The 17,065-nt window shown below is 45.0% G+C and overlaps 1 protein-coding gene across 4 annotated transcripts in view; it reads right to left on the reverse strand.

The window, feature by feature from the left end:
- The window catches only part of LOC145346851 (protein spire homolog 1-like), a 232,187-nt gene that overhangs the window by 184,454 nt on the left and 30,668 nt on the right, over positions 1-17,065 (reverse strand). For all 4 annotated transcript variants that reach the window (XM_080194683.1, XM_080194681.1, XM_080194682.1 and 1 more), the window contains exon 2: positions 15,152-15,186. In XM_080194683.1, coding sequence (XP_080050809.1) covers positions 15,152-15,186 — 35 coding nt within the window. The remainder of the gene's footprint in view (positions 1-15,151; positions 15,187-17,065) is intronic.

A 17,065-nucleotide genomic window follows, 5' to 3' on the forward strand; every position in this document is an offset into this window, starting at 1 on the left:
CATTTATATAGCACCTTCCAGGACACTTCGAAGTGCTTTTCAGCCAATGAACTATTATTGAAATGTATTCACTGTTACAATGTGGCAGCATACATAAAGCACGTTTCTTCAGGATGTTCATTGAGGAATAAAAGATGGTCACAATACTGTCAACAAAACGAAGGAGATTGTCATCGACTTCAGGAAGCATAGTGGAGGACATGCCCCTGTCTACATCAATGGGGATGAAGTAGAAATGGTCGAGAGCTTTGAGGTTTTAGGTGTCCACATCACCAACACCCTGTCCTGGTCACTCCACACGGGCACTATAGTTAAGAAAGCCCACCAACATCTCTACTTTCTCAGAGACTAAGGAAATTTGGCATGTTTGCTATGACCCTCACCAACTTTTACAGGTGCACTGTAGAAAGAATTCTTTCTGGTTGTATCACAGCTTGGCTCCTGCTCCTGCTCAAAGCTACAAAGGGTCATTAATGAAGCCCAGTCCATCATGCAAACCAGCCTTCCGTCCATTGACCCTGTCTACACTTCCCGGTGCCTCGGAAAAGCAGCCAGCACAATTAAGGACTCCACATGCCTTGGACATTCTCTCTTCCACCTTCTTCCGTTGAGGAAAAGATACATAACTCTGAAATCGCATACCAACCGACTCAAGAACACCTTCTTCCCTGCTGCCATCAGACTTTTGAATGGACCTCCCTCGCATTAAGTTGATCTTTTTCTGCATCCTCTCCTTTCCTTCTCTATGAACTGTATGCTTTGGATATATACTATACATGTGACAATAATACATCAAATCAAAGAGAATTTCCCCGCTATTCTTTGATATAACACCATGGAATTTTGTAGCTCAAAGACCAGATGTGGCTTCAATTTCATTCTGTCTCTGACAGATGGCACCTATGGCAGCACAGCTTCCTCTCAGCACTACACTGGAGCACCAGTCCAGATGATATTAGAGGATCAGCCATAATCTCATTGAATGACAGAACGGACTTGAAGGGCTGAATGGCCTACTCCTGTTCTTATGTTTCACATGTACACAAGTTTCTGAAATGTGACTTTAAATCCACAGCCTCTTTATTCAGAGGAAGGGGAATTACAATGACAGACATCTCCTAAATAGCAGAGTGGGACAGAGGTCATAGAGGTTCACAGCATTCAAACAGGCCCTTCGGCCCAACTTGTCCATGCTGCCACTTTTGTTTAATCCGTTAAGTTAGTCCCAATTGCCCATATCCCTCTATACCCATCTTACCCATGGAGCAGTCTAAATGTTGCTTAAAAGACAAAATTGTACCTGCCTCTACTGTTACCTCTGGCAGTTTGTTCCAGACACTCACCACCCTCTGTGTGAAAAAAACTGCCCCTCTGGACACTTCTATATCTCTCCTGTCTCACCTTAAACCTATACCCTCTATTTTTGGTCTCCCCTACCTTTGGGAAAAGATGTTTATTATCTACCTTATCTAAGCACATATTCACGAGGTCTACAGCTACTGGGGCAAGAATAAAATGAAATGGAATTTACCCTCGAGATGTAATCCACTCACTCTTAGTTCTCTCCATTTTCCACTCGGAACTCCCACTGGCACCAAAGCCCTGTACACTATACTCATGAGGCACAGACTGGTATTAACTGTCACCCACTCCTGGTCATTGGATGAAGGACTAAAGGAACTAAGTCAATCAGGTGTGAAGAGTCAGATGGTGATTTGCCAAGGGACACCAGTCACATTAATCCAAGAGAAGCCCTAAAGCTCACTAAAGGAGGAATTGAGTCCACAGCTAGCTTGCAGACTGCATTTCCCTACAAAGACGCCTCAATGAAATTCAGTAGATCTTGCCTCTGCCAAACTCCAGAGAGGAAAAAATAATCACGTCTGCTGCCAATCTCAATACTCAATTAATATTCAGGAAAGCAACTCCCCTCCACACCCACACTCATTTCCCCAAGGTAATTCAAACCTGTTTCATTAGTCAGCATAAAGTACGCTTTCTAATCACTGCTACTCCCATATAAAAGCTTGATGCATTCGGACTAAACCTCCCTGAACTTACTTTTTGAACCACAGGCATTTATCTGAGTCACACGCTTACTTGAGGCACACTCCCGTTTGGAAAAACCTGCTCCCCCTAAGTTAGGTTCCTTGATGGGGGGAGTTCAGTTCAGAATACAAGCGAGATTCTGCAACACAGCCCAGTGAATTTATGGACAGAAAACCCGAACGCACAAGGGACAATTTTCCCATTCCCCACGCCAAAGCCTGACTGCAAAGCACTTGAAGTGCGAGCTAGCTGCAATGACCTCTAATTCCAGGTTCAGTTCATCCACTGAGGCCGGACAACCAACTCCTGGGGTTACCAATCCTCCAGAACTGCCCCCGAGTCTCCAGGAATTAAAGATTGAACACAGTTGGCAAGATGGTGGCCTATGAGGACAATTACTAACGGTCAATTAATGCTGGCTTTGACAGTAAGCCCACATCCTACAAATGAACAAAAAATACTTTGAAAAAATCGTAAGGACAATAAAATATTATTTTCTTTAGAGTCATAGAAGTTGGAAACAGGCCCTTCGGCCCAACTTGTCCACAGTTTTAACCACTAAGCTAGTCCAAGTTGCCTACATCTGACCCATATCCCTCTATACCCATCTTACCCATGGAACTGTCTAAATGCTTTTTAAAAGACAAAATTGTACCCGCCTCCACGACTATCCTGGCAGCTTGTTCCAGGCACCCTCTGTGTGAAAAAAACTTTCCCCAGCACATCTCCCCTAAACTTACCACCTCTCACCTTAAACCTGCACCCTCTTGTAGTCCGCCCTTCCACCCTTGGAAAAGGCCTCTGACTATCCACCCTGTCACTGCATCTGATAACTTTGTAGACTTTGATCAGGTCATCCCTCAGCCTCTGTCTAGCTATGACAATAAACCCACAAGCTTTCAGAAACGCTGTTCCTTGGTCAGGTGTGTGGAAGGTTCCATAAACCTGACAAAGGAACAGCGTGTTCCGAAAGCTTGTGGGTTTACTCTCAAATAAACCTGTTGGACTTTAACCTGGTGTTGTGAGGCTTCTTACTGAGTTTACCCCAGTCCAACGCCGGCATCTCCACATCATAGCTATGACAAGTCATGATGTGGAGGTGCCGGCGTTCTTACTGTAGCTATGACCACCTCAGATCAGGGGAAAGGGCTGTTTGATTGACAGTCAAGAATCACCCCATTGGCTTTGCGATTGGTTGGGGAAGGTGCGTGCTGTCAGTAGGGACATGTTCGGTGACCAATGGCAACAGTGTGGGGCAGTGGGAGGGGAAAGGTCACCTCCAGATATATATCTGAGCACCACCCCACTCCCCTCTGCATTTCAGGACCACTATTTCCCCAGTCCAAAACCTGGTGCCTGGAAGCAGGGAGGAATGTCAAACATAGTTGCAGGCCTAAGGGATCTTCAATAACTGGACTGTTACAAAATGCTGGCCCTATCTCCCACCATCCCCATCCTTACTCCCCTAGAGAGTAAACCTCCATCTGACTTACGCTGGTTCGCGTTAGCAGTTAGGGAAAGATAGTGGCACAGTGGTAATGTTATTGGACGAGTAATCCAGGAACCCAGGTTTCTGTTCTTTGATTTGACTTGATTTATCATTGTCACTTGTATTAACTTACAGTGAAAAGTACAGACAGAGCATACCGTGCATAGAGAAGGAAATGAGAGAGTGCAGAATGTAGTGTTGTAATCATAGCTAGGGTGTTGAGAAACTGTAACTTAATGCAAAGTAGGTCCATTCACAAGTCTGACAGCAGCAGGGAAGTTGTTGTTCTTGAGTCAGTTGGTACATGACTTTTATATCTTTTTCCCGACGGAAAAGGATGGAAGAGAGAATGTCCAGGGTGCAAGGGGTCTTTGATTATGCTGGCTGCTTTGCCAAGGCAGCGGGAAGTGTAGACAGAGTTAATAGATAGGAGGCTGGTTTGTGTGATGGACTGGGCTTCGTTCATGAGAAGGATTCAAATCGCACTGTGACATCTGGTGGAAATTAAATTCAAATAATAATCTGGAATTGAAAAGCCAATCATGGAAATGGTGACAATGAATGGATTGGCATAAAAACCCATCTGGTTCCCATAAGGGAGAATGAGTTGACAGATCGTGACTGAAACGTCTCCTCAGCCTGTGCCACTGGTGTCAAACAGTTTGTCCTCTTGGACAAGGCCCCTGGAATCCAGGGGATTGTTAAACAGCCGGAGATCCTACATTATAGGGCTCTGCTCCTTTTTCTCCCATGTTCTAGAATCATAGAATTCCTACAGAAAGAGGCCATTCAGCCCATCGAGTCTGCACTGACAACAATCCCACCCAGGCCCTATCCCCGTAACCCCACGTATTTGCTCTGCTAATCCCTCTGATACTAGGGTCAATTTAGCACGGCCAATCAACCTAACCAGCATATCTTAGGACTGTGGGAGGAAACCAGAGCACCCAGAGGAAATCCATGCAGACACGGGGAGAACATGCAAAATCCACATGGACAGTGAGGCAAGCCGGGAATTGAACCCGGGTCCCTGGGCTGTGAGACAGCCGTGCTAACCAATTTGCCACCGTACCACCCCACAGATAGGAGGTAACCTATCTACTCCAGCAGGTAGGCTCAGCATGGACATGAAGGGCCAAATGGAAAATTTCTCTGCCTACGTTCTCTGCCTATGTTCTTATGTTCTTATGTACCCAGCAGTATTTCTTAGGAGCAAAGCAGAGGAATGTTGGACTTCCACCATATTTGTTGGAGGGAAGACTGCCAAATGCTGGAACTAGTTATAATTTGCAAGTTAATGGAAGGTGGCAACAGGATTAGGGATTCACAGTCTGCGGAACAAGAGTTGCTGATCAGTCTCAGTTTCAGTCCTGACTTCCTACCTTCCAGTGTAAGGCCCATGTCAAGCTTTGCGATCATGCATTTTTAATGTTAAATTGTCAAGGGAATGGCAGGGAGAGGATCCAGATAAAGAGAAACACACATCGGCAAACATTGACACCCTACACACTGACCCAGGTCATATCATCAAAGAAATAAAATCCCCGTCTTTTGTAGGCCTAATTAGTCAGAATGTAATGGATAGGTGCAGCCTAACATCAATTGTTTTTGCAGCAAAATATCTTTGTTATTGGCACAGACAACAAACTCAGGTTAAACAACCTTTTTTTTTTAAATAGAATCCCTACAATGCAGAAAGGGGCCATTCAGCCCATCGGGCCTGCACTGACAGACACAAACCTCCCACCTAAATACATCACACACAGGCCCTATCCCTGTAAACCCACACTTTTTTTTATTCATTAGTAGGACATGGGTACCTCTGGCTGGCCAGCATTTATTGTCCATCCCTAGCTGCCCTTGAAGGGCAATTGAGAGCCAACCACATTGCTGAGGAGTCACATGTAGGCACGGACAGCAGATTCCTTCTCTAAAGAACATTAGTGAACCAGATGGGTTTTTCTGACAATCAACAATGGTGGTCAGTAGATTATTAATTCCAGGTTTTTTTTGTTGAATTCAAATTCCACCATCTGCTGTGGCGGGATTCGAACCCGGGTCTCCAGGACATTAGCTGAGTTTCTGGATTAACAGTCTTGTGATAACACCATTGGGCCATCACCTCCCGCCTGACACTAAGAGGCAACTTAGCATGGCCAATCCGTCTAACCTGCACATCTTTGGAGCGCGGGAGGAAACCGGAGCACCCAGAGGAAACCCATGCTACCTTTATGAATATATAACTTCACCTCGTACCACTGGTGAAGCGACTTGGGGTGCTTTTCAAACTTCAAGGTTGCGTGCAAACATAAGTCACTCGAAATGCAACTTCCTTAATGAATAACTTCTTCCAGAACAAGTGTGGCATTAATTACTGCTTAGGATTAATCATTCACTTACACATTGGCACAGATTTTCTGTGGGAGCAGAACAGAAGCATATTATAACCTGTGCCATTAGTGGTTGAGTCTAGCCAGGTTTCAGACGTACACACAGTTCTGGAAGTAAAAGTAATAAACGCATTCTTCGAGGTTGAACTTTCAACATCAGAGCCAGCCCGTCTGCTCTACAATGTTACTTCCACACTATTAGTTTCAAACAGATCAATCATTAATATTGCAGAATAAATTACCCACTAAATTTCATCGGCAAGACAGGCATTGACAACAGCAGGCAGGGGAATTCTAAAGTCTGTGTCACTCTCCGGAGGCCTGTATTAATAAGATAACAGGAAGCCAACCAAAGGAGCAAAAGGTGGAGGTTACATAGAATTAAGTAGGAACTGTAACACAGACACAGGCCATTCAGCCCCACTGGTCTGTGCCAGAATTTATGTTTTACACAAACCTCCCATCTAATCACATCATCATATCCTCCTTTTTACCCCTTAAATGTTAGGAAACTCTTAGCATAAACAGCATCAAATTCTATACTCGTCTCAGCTACTCTATTGTGCTAGTGGATTCCTTGCGGACACTTATAGTTAAGAAAGCCCACCACCTCCTCTACTTTCTTAGAAAACTAAGGAAATTTGGCAAGTCAGCTACCACTCTCACCAACTTTGACAGATGCACCACAGAAAGCATTCTTTCTGGTTGTATCACGGCTTGGTGTGGTTCCTGCTCTGCCTAAAACCGCAAGGAACTACAAAAGGTCGTGAATGTAGTCCAATCCATCACACAAGCCAGCCCCCCATCCATTGACTCTGTCTACACTTCCCGTTGCCTCGGCAAAGCGGCCAACACAATTAAGGACCCCACGCACCCCGGACATTCCCTCTTCTACCTTGACCCGTCGGGAAAAACATACAAAAGTCTGAGGACACGTACCAACCAATTCAAGAACAGCTTCTTTCCTGCTGCCATCAGACTTTTGAATGGACTTACTTGCATTAAGCTAACCTTTCTCTAAACCCTAGCTATGACTGTAACATTACATTCTGCACCCTCTCCTCTCCTTCCCTATGAATGATATGTTCTGTCTGTATAGCATGCAAGAAACAATACTTTTCACTGTATGTTAATACATGTGACAATAATAAATCAAATCAAATCACATTCTAACCGTGCTCTGGGTGAAGACATTTCTCCTGAATAACTGAATGAATATAGTGACTATCTTATTTTAATGGCCCTCATTTTGATTTCCCCTTCAAGCGAAAACAGAGGGTCCACCAGTCTTTTGTGTAAGAATTTTCCTTAAGAAAAGACCCTGTTTGGGATTCTCCGGCATATTTCTCGGTAGTGGGAGACATGGTGGCGGGGGATCCTCTGGTCCTGTTATTAATGGGAATTCCTACTGAAGCCACCCCACACTGCTGGGAAACCCGTCAGCGTGGGTGCGCTCCGAGGGGACCAGAAAATCACGTCGATGTGAACAGCCGAAGAACTCCGGCCTATATTGGTTCCAGCCCTCTGGATGATGATGGCTTCCAGTCACAAACTGGCCTGATTATAATCAGTTTTTCCATGCAATTCTTTCCTACAACACTTCATCAACTTACAGATTCTAAACGAGAATACCTTCCAAAATCAGGAAGCAGCTTTACTGCAAAACAAAAAGCTTTATTTTTAAATTGTTGAGTGTGGGAATAGATTTAAACAATTCACTGTATGATCACTGTCTCAACTGCGCCATTTCTTTAAATGTTAACGTCACCCATTTTAAAACATTTGCCTCTGCATATTTTTTCTCTGTGCAGTGACTAATAGAACAATAACCATAAAATCATTGAATTCTACAGTGCAGAAAGAGACCATTCAGCCCATCGACAGTGGTTGGTCACTGCCTGTGTGGAGTTTGCACATTCTCCTAGCGTCTGTGTGGGTTTCCTCCGGGTGCTCCAGTTTCCTCCCACACTCCAAAGATGTGTGGGTTAGGCGGATTGGCCATGCTAAATTTCCCCTTAGCGTGTAAGTTAGGGGCATTAACCATGATAAATGCGCGGGATTATGGGAATAGGGCTGGAGAGCGGGATTGGGTAAGATATTGGGTCAGCGAGTTGGTATGGATTTGATGGGCCGAATATACTCTCCTCTCCTGTAGGGACCCCCCCCACCCCCAACCTACACAATGATAATGAATAGAGTACTAAAATAACAAGAATTGAAGGTATCACCCTGAGATAAAAGCCAAGGTGGGCGTGGGAAGGTGCAGACTTCCTGGCAGTAGTATTGGCCTTGCTCATAAAAAGGGGAATGGAAGACAAAGAATATGTTAATGTGGATTCTGCCGACACACTCCACCAGTGTTCACCCGTGCCACACGGGCAATCTTTAACCTGGCACAGAAAGACTTTGCATAGTTCTGTCCTACTTGGCTGGTAATTTGTCATGTGTGATGACTTCAGCCAGGCTACAGTATGAACTACCAGATGAGTCTTAGGTTTCCTTTCGACTTTGTTTTTTGTTCGGGCTGTTCCCCCTCCTTTTGGGGGAGCTGCCCCTTTTAATTTGTCCCAAAGTTAATTTGAGTTTGTTTACTTGTTTGATATGCAAAAAGATCTACCTGAAGAGTCCTAATTGATGGTTAAATCAGAGAGCCTCATGCTCCCTATTTAAAGCAGGTGTGTCAGACTCCCAGCCTGCATTCAGCAGGGGGCAACTGGAGAGCTGCCTGTGTGCACATGTATGATGTAAATAAAGTAATTTGATGATGGGAGTTTCGCCTCCGTGGCGATATTACACTGTGATACAAGCAATGTTTCAGTGGCCTCGCTGAATCACTGGGGTAGATACTAACTCTGTCAGCCTGCAGGGAATGAGGCGGGGTGGGGGGGGTTGGTGAGACAACACCATTACGGATGTCACATAACATCCGACTCTCAGCTGCAACTTTCTATTTGCTTTTGCATCCTGTCGCACAGAATCACTCATAACTCCAACCATAACCCTAATTCTAAATAAGGTCTTGTAAAAGTTCACTATTGTATAGGATATACAGCTTAGAAACAGGCCATTCGGCCCAACCAGTCAATGCCAACTTTTGTGCTCTATTCGAGCCTCCTCCCATTTTGCAGCACCTCAATCTATCGACATTGGCCTCTGTTCCCTTCTCCCTCACATTGTTGTCTAACCTTCCCACGCACCTATACGGGCAGCAAGTTCCACACTCTCACCACTCTTTGGATTAGGAAGTTTCATCTGAATTCTGTATTGGATTTTTTGGTAACCATCTTATCCTGATGAGCTCTAGTTATGCTCTTCCGCACAACAGGAAGCAAACTCTCGACAAGCAATCTATCCAAACATTTCATAATTTTAAAGGCCTCTATTAGGTTGTCCATATTTGCAGAAGAGACTCAGCCTGAGAATCCTTTCCTGGTAAGTATGTTCATTTATTTCCGGTATTGTCCTTGTAAATCTTCTTTGCATCCTTTCTATAATCTAGTGACCAGAACTGCACGCAATACTCTAAACGTGGTCCACGAGACCTGGTTTTTACATTCTATATTCCTGCTACAGAATGTAAAACAAGGATCAGTATATCTGCTCTTTATAAGTTCATACCAATTCAGATATATTTCCATTTTCCAATCTTCATTCCAAAATGTTTTATTCTTCTACAGCTACCACCTGTCTCTTTTATTCATACGTGGGACATGGACATCACTGGCTGGCCAGCATTTATTGCCCATCCCTAGTTGCCCAAGGGCAGTTCACAGTCAATCACATTGCTGTGGCTCTGGAGTCACATATCGGTCAGATCGGGTAAGGACGGCAGATTTCCTTCCCTAAAGGATATTAGTGAACCAGATGGGTTTTTCCAACAATCGACAATGGTTTCATGGCCATCTTAATTCCAGATAGTTTTTACTGAATCCAAATTCCACATCTGCCACTCTGGGATTCGAACCCGGGGTCTCCAGAAAATTAGCTGAGTTTCTGGATTAATAGTCTAGCGATAATACCACTTGCCCATCGCTTCCCCCAACTGAATTCTGTTATCCTCTGCATGCCTTGCTGCACAAGTATCTGTCAGAACTTCATCGCAATTTGTCATATGCCTAATTCTCATGCTGTCACCAAATTTTTGCTTAATTATTTAATTGCTCACTTAGTTATGTTCCCATCTGTAAGAATGGCTCCAACCACTGAGAACAATAAAAGCTCCATTATTCCTTTTCCAAATACATTCCTTCATGGGATGTGGGCAACACTGGTTAGGCCAACATTTATTGCTTATCCCTAATTACCCTTGAGAAGGTGGTGGTGAGCTGCCTTCATAGAATCCCTACAGTGCAGAAGGAGGCCATTCAGCCCATTAAGCCCTGCACCGACAACAATCCCACCCAGTCCTCATACCCGTAACTCCACGCGTTCATCCTGCTAATCCCCCTGACACTAAGGGGCAATTTAACATGTCCAATCAACCTCACTCACACATCTTTGGAGTATGAGAAAAGACTGAAGCGCTCAGGAGAAACCCACACAGACACGGGGAGAATGTGCAAACTCAGCACACTGACACAAGCCGGGAATTGAACTCGGGTCCCTGGCGCCGTGAGGCAGCTTTGTCACCGTGCCGCCTTCTTGAACTATGGTCGGCCCTGTGGTGTAGGTACAGTGCTGTTGGGGAGGGAATTCCAGGATTTTGACCCAGGAACAGCGAAGGAATGGCCACATATTTCCAAGTGTGCCAAAAAACAAATTAAACAAAGCCGGCATAAAGCTGATTTTTAGACCTCTGCACTAATTGACATTATTTGGCTTTCATTATCAGCCATTATATCCACTAGTGATTTACCAACAACGGAAGCTAAGATTAGAAGTTTCCAGCTTATCTGTTTCCTTTTACAAATTTTCCATTTTGCAGCTTTCCAGCAACATTTTCCTACATTGCCTCACCACCCACAAGATCACCTCAGTTAGATCTCAAGTTCTGTACAGCTTCCCATTTCATTATATATTAACAGTGATCTGCATCGCAGAAAAGTCACAGTCACGGAGCAACATTTAAGAAGCTCTGTTAATAAGGTTGATTGTGCTGTTCCCACCGTGAACAGGCGCACAAAGCTTGACATGGGAAGGCAGAAAGGAATTGACTCCTTACTGACAGGAGGTGGCTGGATGTTGAGCGAGTTGGGGAGGAGCAGTTCAGAGCGTGCCTCCAGCTAGTTGCTGCAACTCTGTAAAGCGTAAGGTTGAAGTCTGGTTTTGCTCTTTGGATTAAGATGAGGAGTGGGACAGCATTCCTGACTGCCCTCTCCAACCCCACTGTAGCCTCACAGTTCCCGGGTCCAGGGCTGTTAGCAATGCAGGGGACTGCTTACCAACCAGGAATCATGTAACACTGTAAAGGGACTATTGCTGCATCAAGCAGACAGCGGGAAGGGCCATTATAAAAGTAGAAAAGCCTCAGAGGCGAACAAAGCAACTGGGACGAAGTGAAAATGGTCAAGAGCTTCAAGTTTCTAGCTGTCCAGGTCACCAACAACCTGTCCTGGTGCCTCCACGCCGCTGCTATAGTTAAGAAAGGCCACCAACACCTCTACTTTCTCAGAAGACTAAGGAAAATTTGGCATGTCAGCTATGATTCTCACCAACTTGTACAGATGCACCATAGAAAGCATTCTTTCTGGTTGTATCACAGCTTGGTATGGCTCCTGCTCTGCCCAAGACCAGAATGAATTACAAAGTGTTGCGAACGTAGCCCAATCCATCGCGCAAACCAGCCTCCCATCCATTGACTCTGTCCACACTTCCCACTGCCTCGGCAAAGCAGCCAAAATAATTAAGGACCCCACGCACCCTGGACATTCTCTATTCTATATGCTTCTGTCAGGAAAAAGATACAAAAGTATGAAAACATACCAAGAACAGCTTCTTTCCTGCTGCCATCAGAGCTTTGAATGGGCCTCCCTTATATTAAGCTAATCTTTCTCTACACCCTAGCTATGACTGTAACACTACATTCTGCACCCTCTCCTTTCCTTCTCCCCTGTGAACTCTATCAATGGTGTGCTGTGTCTGTATAGCACGTAAGATACCATACACGTAAAAATAATAATAATCCCAATACACGTAACAATAATAATAAATCAAATCAAAAAGATGGACGAAGCTAAATGCTTGGGTCCGCTCCGTCAGCACCATTTAGCAAACTCTCAGCTATCCCGCCACTAACCAGTGCCTGCCACTACCTAATACATTCTAAGAGAGGGAAAACTGGACAGCGTAGCTATGAGGAAGTTAATCGCCTCCTCCCTTTCATGGGCTGAATGGGGCAGTGGTCCCAGTGGTGGCCAGACTGAGGTGAAAAATGGAGCAAAATTCACACTGGGCAAGCTCTGATTTCACTCCATTTTCCACAGCTGCCCCTAACTTGGAATATAGTGTTCAATTCTGGTCACCACACTACCAGAAGGATGTGGTGGCTTTGGAGAGGGCGCAGAAAAGATTTACCAGGCTGTTGCCTGGCATGGAGGGCATTAGGTATGAGAGGTTGGAGAAACTTGGTGTGTTCTCACTGGAATGACAGAGGTTGAAGGGCAGCCTGATAGAAGTCTACAAGATTATAAGAGATGGGCAGAGTGGACAGTCAGAAGCTTTTTCCCAGGGTGGAAGAGTCAATTACTAGGGGGCACAGGTTTAAGGTGTGAGGGGTAAGGTTTAAAGGAGATGTGCGAGGCAAGTTTTTTTTTTACAGAGAGAGGTGGGTGCATCTTACTCATTGCCGGGGGAGGTAGTGGAAGCAGATACGATAGTGAGTTTGAAGGGGCATCTTGACAAGTACATGAATAGGATGGGAATAGAGGGGTATGGTCCCCGGAAGGGTAGGGGGTTTTAGTTAATCGGACAGCATGGTCGGTGCAGGTTGGAGGGCCGAAGGGCCTGTTCCTGTGCTGTAATTTCCTTTGTTCTCTGTTCAAACTTGAAGGGATTGCCAAGGAACATCTGACCCCGCAGACTATGACCTTTTACATCACTCAGATATCAGACTATGTTCTGGAAGCACCAACAATGGTTTTTCTTTGCCTGTCCCACAGATGATGCACACTGCTGCTACACCAGAAGGTGTGGAGGATGTAAAGAAACTAACCAAGGTGTCGGGGCAGGTTCCTTAGGAATACTAGTCGAGGCTGCAAATTCCTGAGCAGTTTGATTTACTTATCCAACAATGCTCCACTAAACACCAGCCCACACATTCCTTACTGCATAAATATTCCCTTTGGTGCAGTGTAATAATCAAGGAAGATGGATTTAATGTCTTCACAAAAGAAAACCACCTAATTAAATGAAGCAAGCAAACAATAAGAAGTGAAAAGGCAGCCATCAATCTAGGTTTAGTAATGAGACAACGATAGGCAATTATCATAGAATAGAGGCATAGAATCCCTACAGAAGGAGGTCATTCGGGCCAATGGAGCCTGCACTGACAACAATCTCACCCAGGCCCTATCCCCATAGCCCCACGTATTTATCCTGCTAGTTTCCCTGACACTAAGGAACAATTTAGCCTGGTCGACCAACCTAACCTGCACATCAAAAAACAAAGAAAATTACACCACAGGAATAGGCCCTTCAGCCCTCCAAGCCCACACCGACCATGCTGCCCGACTGAACCAAAACCTCCTACCCTTCCGGGAACCATATCCGTCTATTCCCATCCTATTCATGTACTTGCCCCTCAAGTCACTACAGTATCCGCTTCCACCACCTTCCCCGGCAACGAGTTCCAGGCACTCTGTAAAAAATCTGCCTCACACATCTCCTTTAAACCTTGCCCCTCACACCTTAAACCTGTGCCCCCTAGTAATTGACTCTTCCACCCTGGGAAAAAGTTTCTGACTGTCCGCTCTGTCCATGCCTCTCATAATCTTGTAGGCTTCTATCGGGTCTCCCCTCAACCTCCATCGTCCCAGTGAAAACATACCAAGTTTCTCCAACCTCTCCTCAGAGCTAATGCCCTCCACACCAGGCAACAACCTGGTAAATCTTTTCTGTCCCCTCTCCAAAGCCTCCACATCCTTCTGGTAGTCTGGCAACCAGAACTGAATATTATATTCCAAGTGCAGCCTAACTAAGGTTCTACAAAGCTGCAGCATGACTTGCCAATTTTTAAACTCAATACCCTGGCCAATGAAGGCAAGCACACCGTATGCCTTCTTGACTCCCTTCTCCACCTGCATTGCCACTTTCAGTAACCTGTGTATTTTACACCCAGATCCCTTTGCCTATAAATACTCTCAAGGCTTCGGCCGTTTACTGTATATTTCCTATCTGTATTGGACCTTCCAAAATGCATAACCTCACATCTTTGGACTGTGGGAAAAAAACCAGAGCATCCTGAGGAATTCCACAGGGAGAATGTGCAAACTCCACACAGACAGTGACCCGAGGCTGGAACTGAACCTGGATCCCTGGCGCTGTGATTACAGCAAATAAGGAAGCACCAGCCTAAAACCATCAAGAAGTATTGACAGATTAAGTAAACAGGAAAACCTTGGAGGTGGATTTCAAAACAGGAGAATGTGAGATCACCCATTTCAGACTTTGAAACGATCCATCAGAGCACTATTCAAGCAATGGAAAGCAACGGACAGTGGGGGGCCAAAAGTAATTCAGGTGTCCACGTGCACTAAATTGTCACAAACATGGCTGATCGTCCAACTCAATAGCCTAATCCTGCTTTGTCTCCATAACCTTTGATCTATCCAGTGCTATATCCAGCCGCCTCTTGAATACATTCAATGTTTTGGCATTGACTACTTTCTGTGGTAATGAATTCCACAGGGTCAACACTCAGAGTAGAAATGTCTCCTCATCTCCATCCTAAATAGTCTACCCTGTATCATCAGACTGTGACCCCTGGTTCTGGACTCCCCCACCATCGGGAACGTCATTCCTGCATTTACCCTGTCTCGTCCTGTTGGAATTTTATAAGTCTCTATGAGATTCCCTCATTCACCTGATCTCCAGCGAAAACAACCCTAACCTAGTCAATCTCTCCTCATGCATCACAAGCCCCTATTGTAAGGAATTCAAAAATCAGAAAGTGAATTGGTCACAAGAATTGGAGTTTAGATTTAATCGTGCCCAGAGAGGGAAAAGGGAAATCATTTATCAGCAGATCCTTCCTCACAGGATTATCAACATTTTAACCAGTGCTTACCTCTGGTTCTGTACACTGCTTTGTTTCCACTTTATCTGGAAAACAAAAAAACAAACATAATGTAGATTTGTTTTTTTTTCCCAACACAATGCAGCAATCTACAAAGCACAGCTTACACTGTGAGCGACAAAACAACAGAGTTCAAAGTGGCAGCTAAAGAAATCTACTGTACAATCTTTGTACATATCGCTGTTTCCACCAGTCAACCCAATCACACCAGCTGCTTTGGAATCAAATTGCTTTGCTTATAAAATCACTATAACAATGACCTGCTGCATTTATATAGCGGCTTCATCAAAAAGAAACAGCTTAATGTTTAAAATTTATTTATTAGTGTCACAAAGGGGTGGTACGGTGGCACAGTGGTTAGCACTGCTGCCTCACAGCGCCAGGGACCCGGGTTCAATTCCAGCCTTGGAGTTTGCACATTCTCCCCGTATCTGCGTGGGTTGTCTCCGGGTGCTCCAACTTCCTCTGACAGTCCTAGGATGTGCGGGTTAGGTTGATTGGCCATGCTAAATTGCTTCTAAGTATCAGGAGAACAAGCAGGGTAACTGTGTGGGGTTATGGGAATAGGGCCTGGGTGGGACGTGGTCGGTACAGACTTGATACAGACCTCCTTCTGTACTGTAGGAACTCTGATTCTAAGTAGAGTTACATTAACACTGCAATGAAGTTACTGTGAAAATCCCCAAGTAGCCACAATTCGGCGCTTGTTTGGGTACAGAGGGAGAACTTAGCACAGCCAATGCACCTAACCAGCACGTCTTTCAAACCATGGGAAGAAACTGGAGCACCTGAAGGAAACCCACGCAGACACAGGGAGAGCGTGCAGACTCCACACAGATAGTGACCCAAGCCAGGAACTGAACCAAGGTCCCTGGTGCTATGAGGCAGCAGCGCTAACCATTGTGTCACCATCAAACTACTTCACAAATGCATGAGGCAAAAAGTAAACAAGAACTAAAGAATGAGTTTAATATTAGGTGATTGGAAGCTTGTCTGGAAGCACAGGTTTTAAAAGGAGTTGGAGAGAGGCAGAGGGATTGACATGAGGAATTTCACAATGTAGGACCTGGGCAGCATTTGGTCTGAGTATTCTAGAAATGTGAGTGAGAAGAATTGAGATGTTTCAATCTTTTTTTGGCAGAGTGTCTCTGGCACCGCCAGCATTTATTGGCCATGGCTAATTTGAAAAGGTGGTGGTAAGTTTCCTTCTCAAATCACTGCAGCCCATGTGGTGTAGGTACACCCACAGTGCTGTTAGGGAGGGATCCATTTTGATCCAGCAACAGTGATGAATGGTGATATATTGCCATGTCTGGAAATACAATACAGCCACCATTTCCCCTAATCCAGAATACGCTACTTCCTCAAAGAACTCCAATAAGTTGGATAATTATGAGTTCCCTTTCACAAAACCATGTTGACTCTGCCTGATTACTTTGAACTCATACAACTGCTACTCTTTAATAATAGCTTCTAACGTTGTAAACACAAACGTGAGAATGTTAAGTAGGAGACTGTGGGGGACTAGGAATTAGGTGGGTGGGGCTTGGTGCTGGATAAGATGCATGACCAGAGTTTTGAACAAGTTGGTTCACAGATTATTGAGAGGGAGGCTGCAGAGAGCATTGGTAAAGTCAAATCTGGATATGGCAAAGACCTGTGGGAGCTTCAGCGCTGCTGGGGGCAGAGACCGGCAATGTTACTGGGGTAAAAACAATTCTTGATGATGGAGAGGACACGGGATCAGACGATTAGCTCAGGGTCAGAGAGGGTGCTTAGATACAAACACCCTGGTCAAATTGAGACATTGATTCCCAGTCCTTTCCTCACTAACGGCAAGGAGTTTGTGGGGGGAGACAAAGGTGATGTCTTTGGTTCCCCTTAAAGTTTAGTTGGGGGAAATTC

This window comes from Carcharhinus amblyrhynchos, chromosome 8 (assembly GCF_965287045.1).
Source record: "Carcharhinus amblyrhynchos chromosome 8, sCarAmb.v2.hapA, whole genome shotgun sequence".
Classification (NCBI taxonomy): domain Eukaryota; kingdom Metazoa; phylum Chordata; class Chondrichthyes; order Carcharhiniformes; family Carcharhinidae; genus Carcharhinus; species Carcharhinus amblyrhynchos.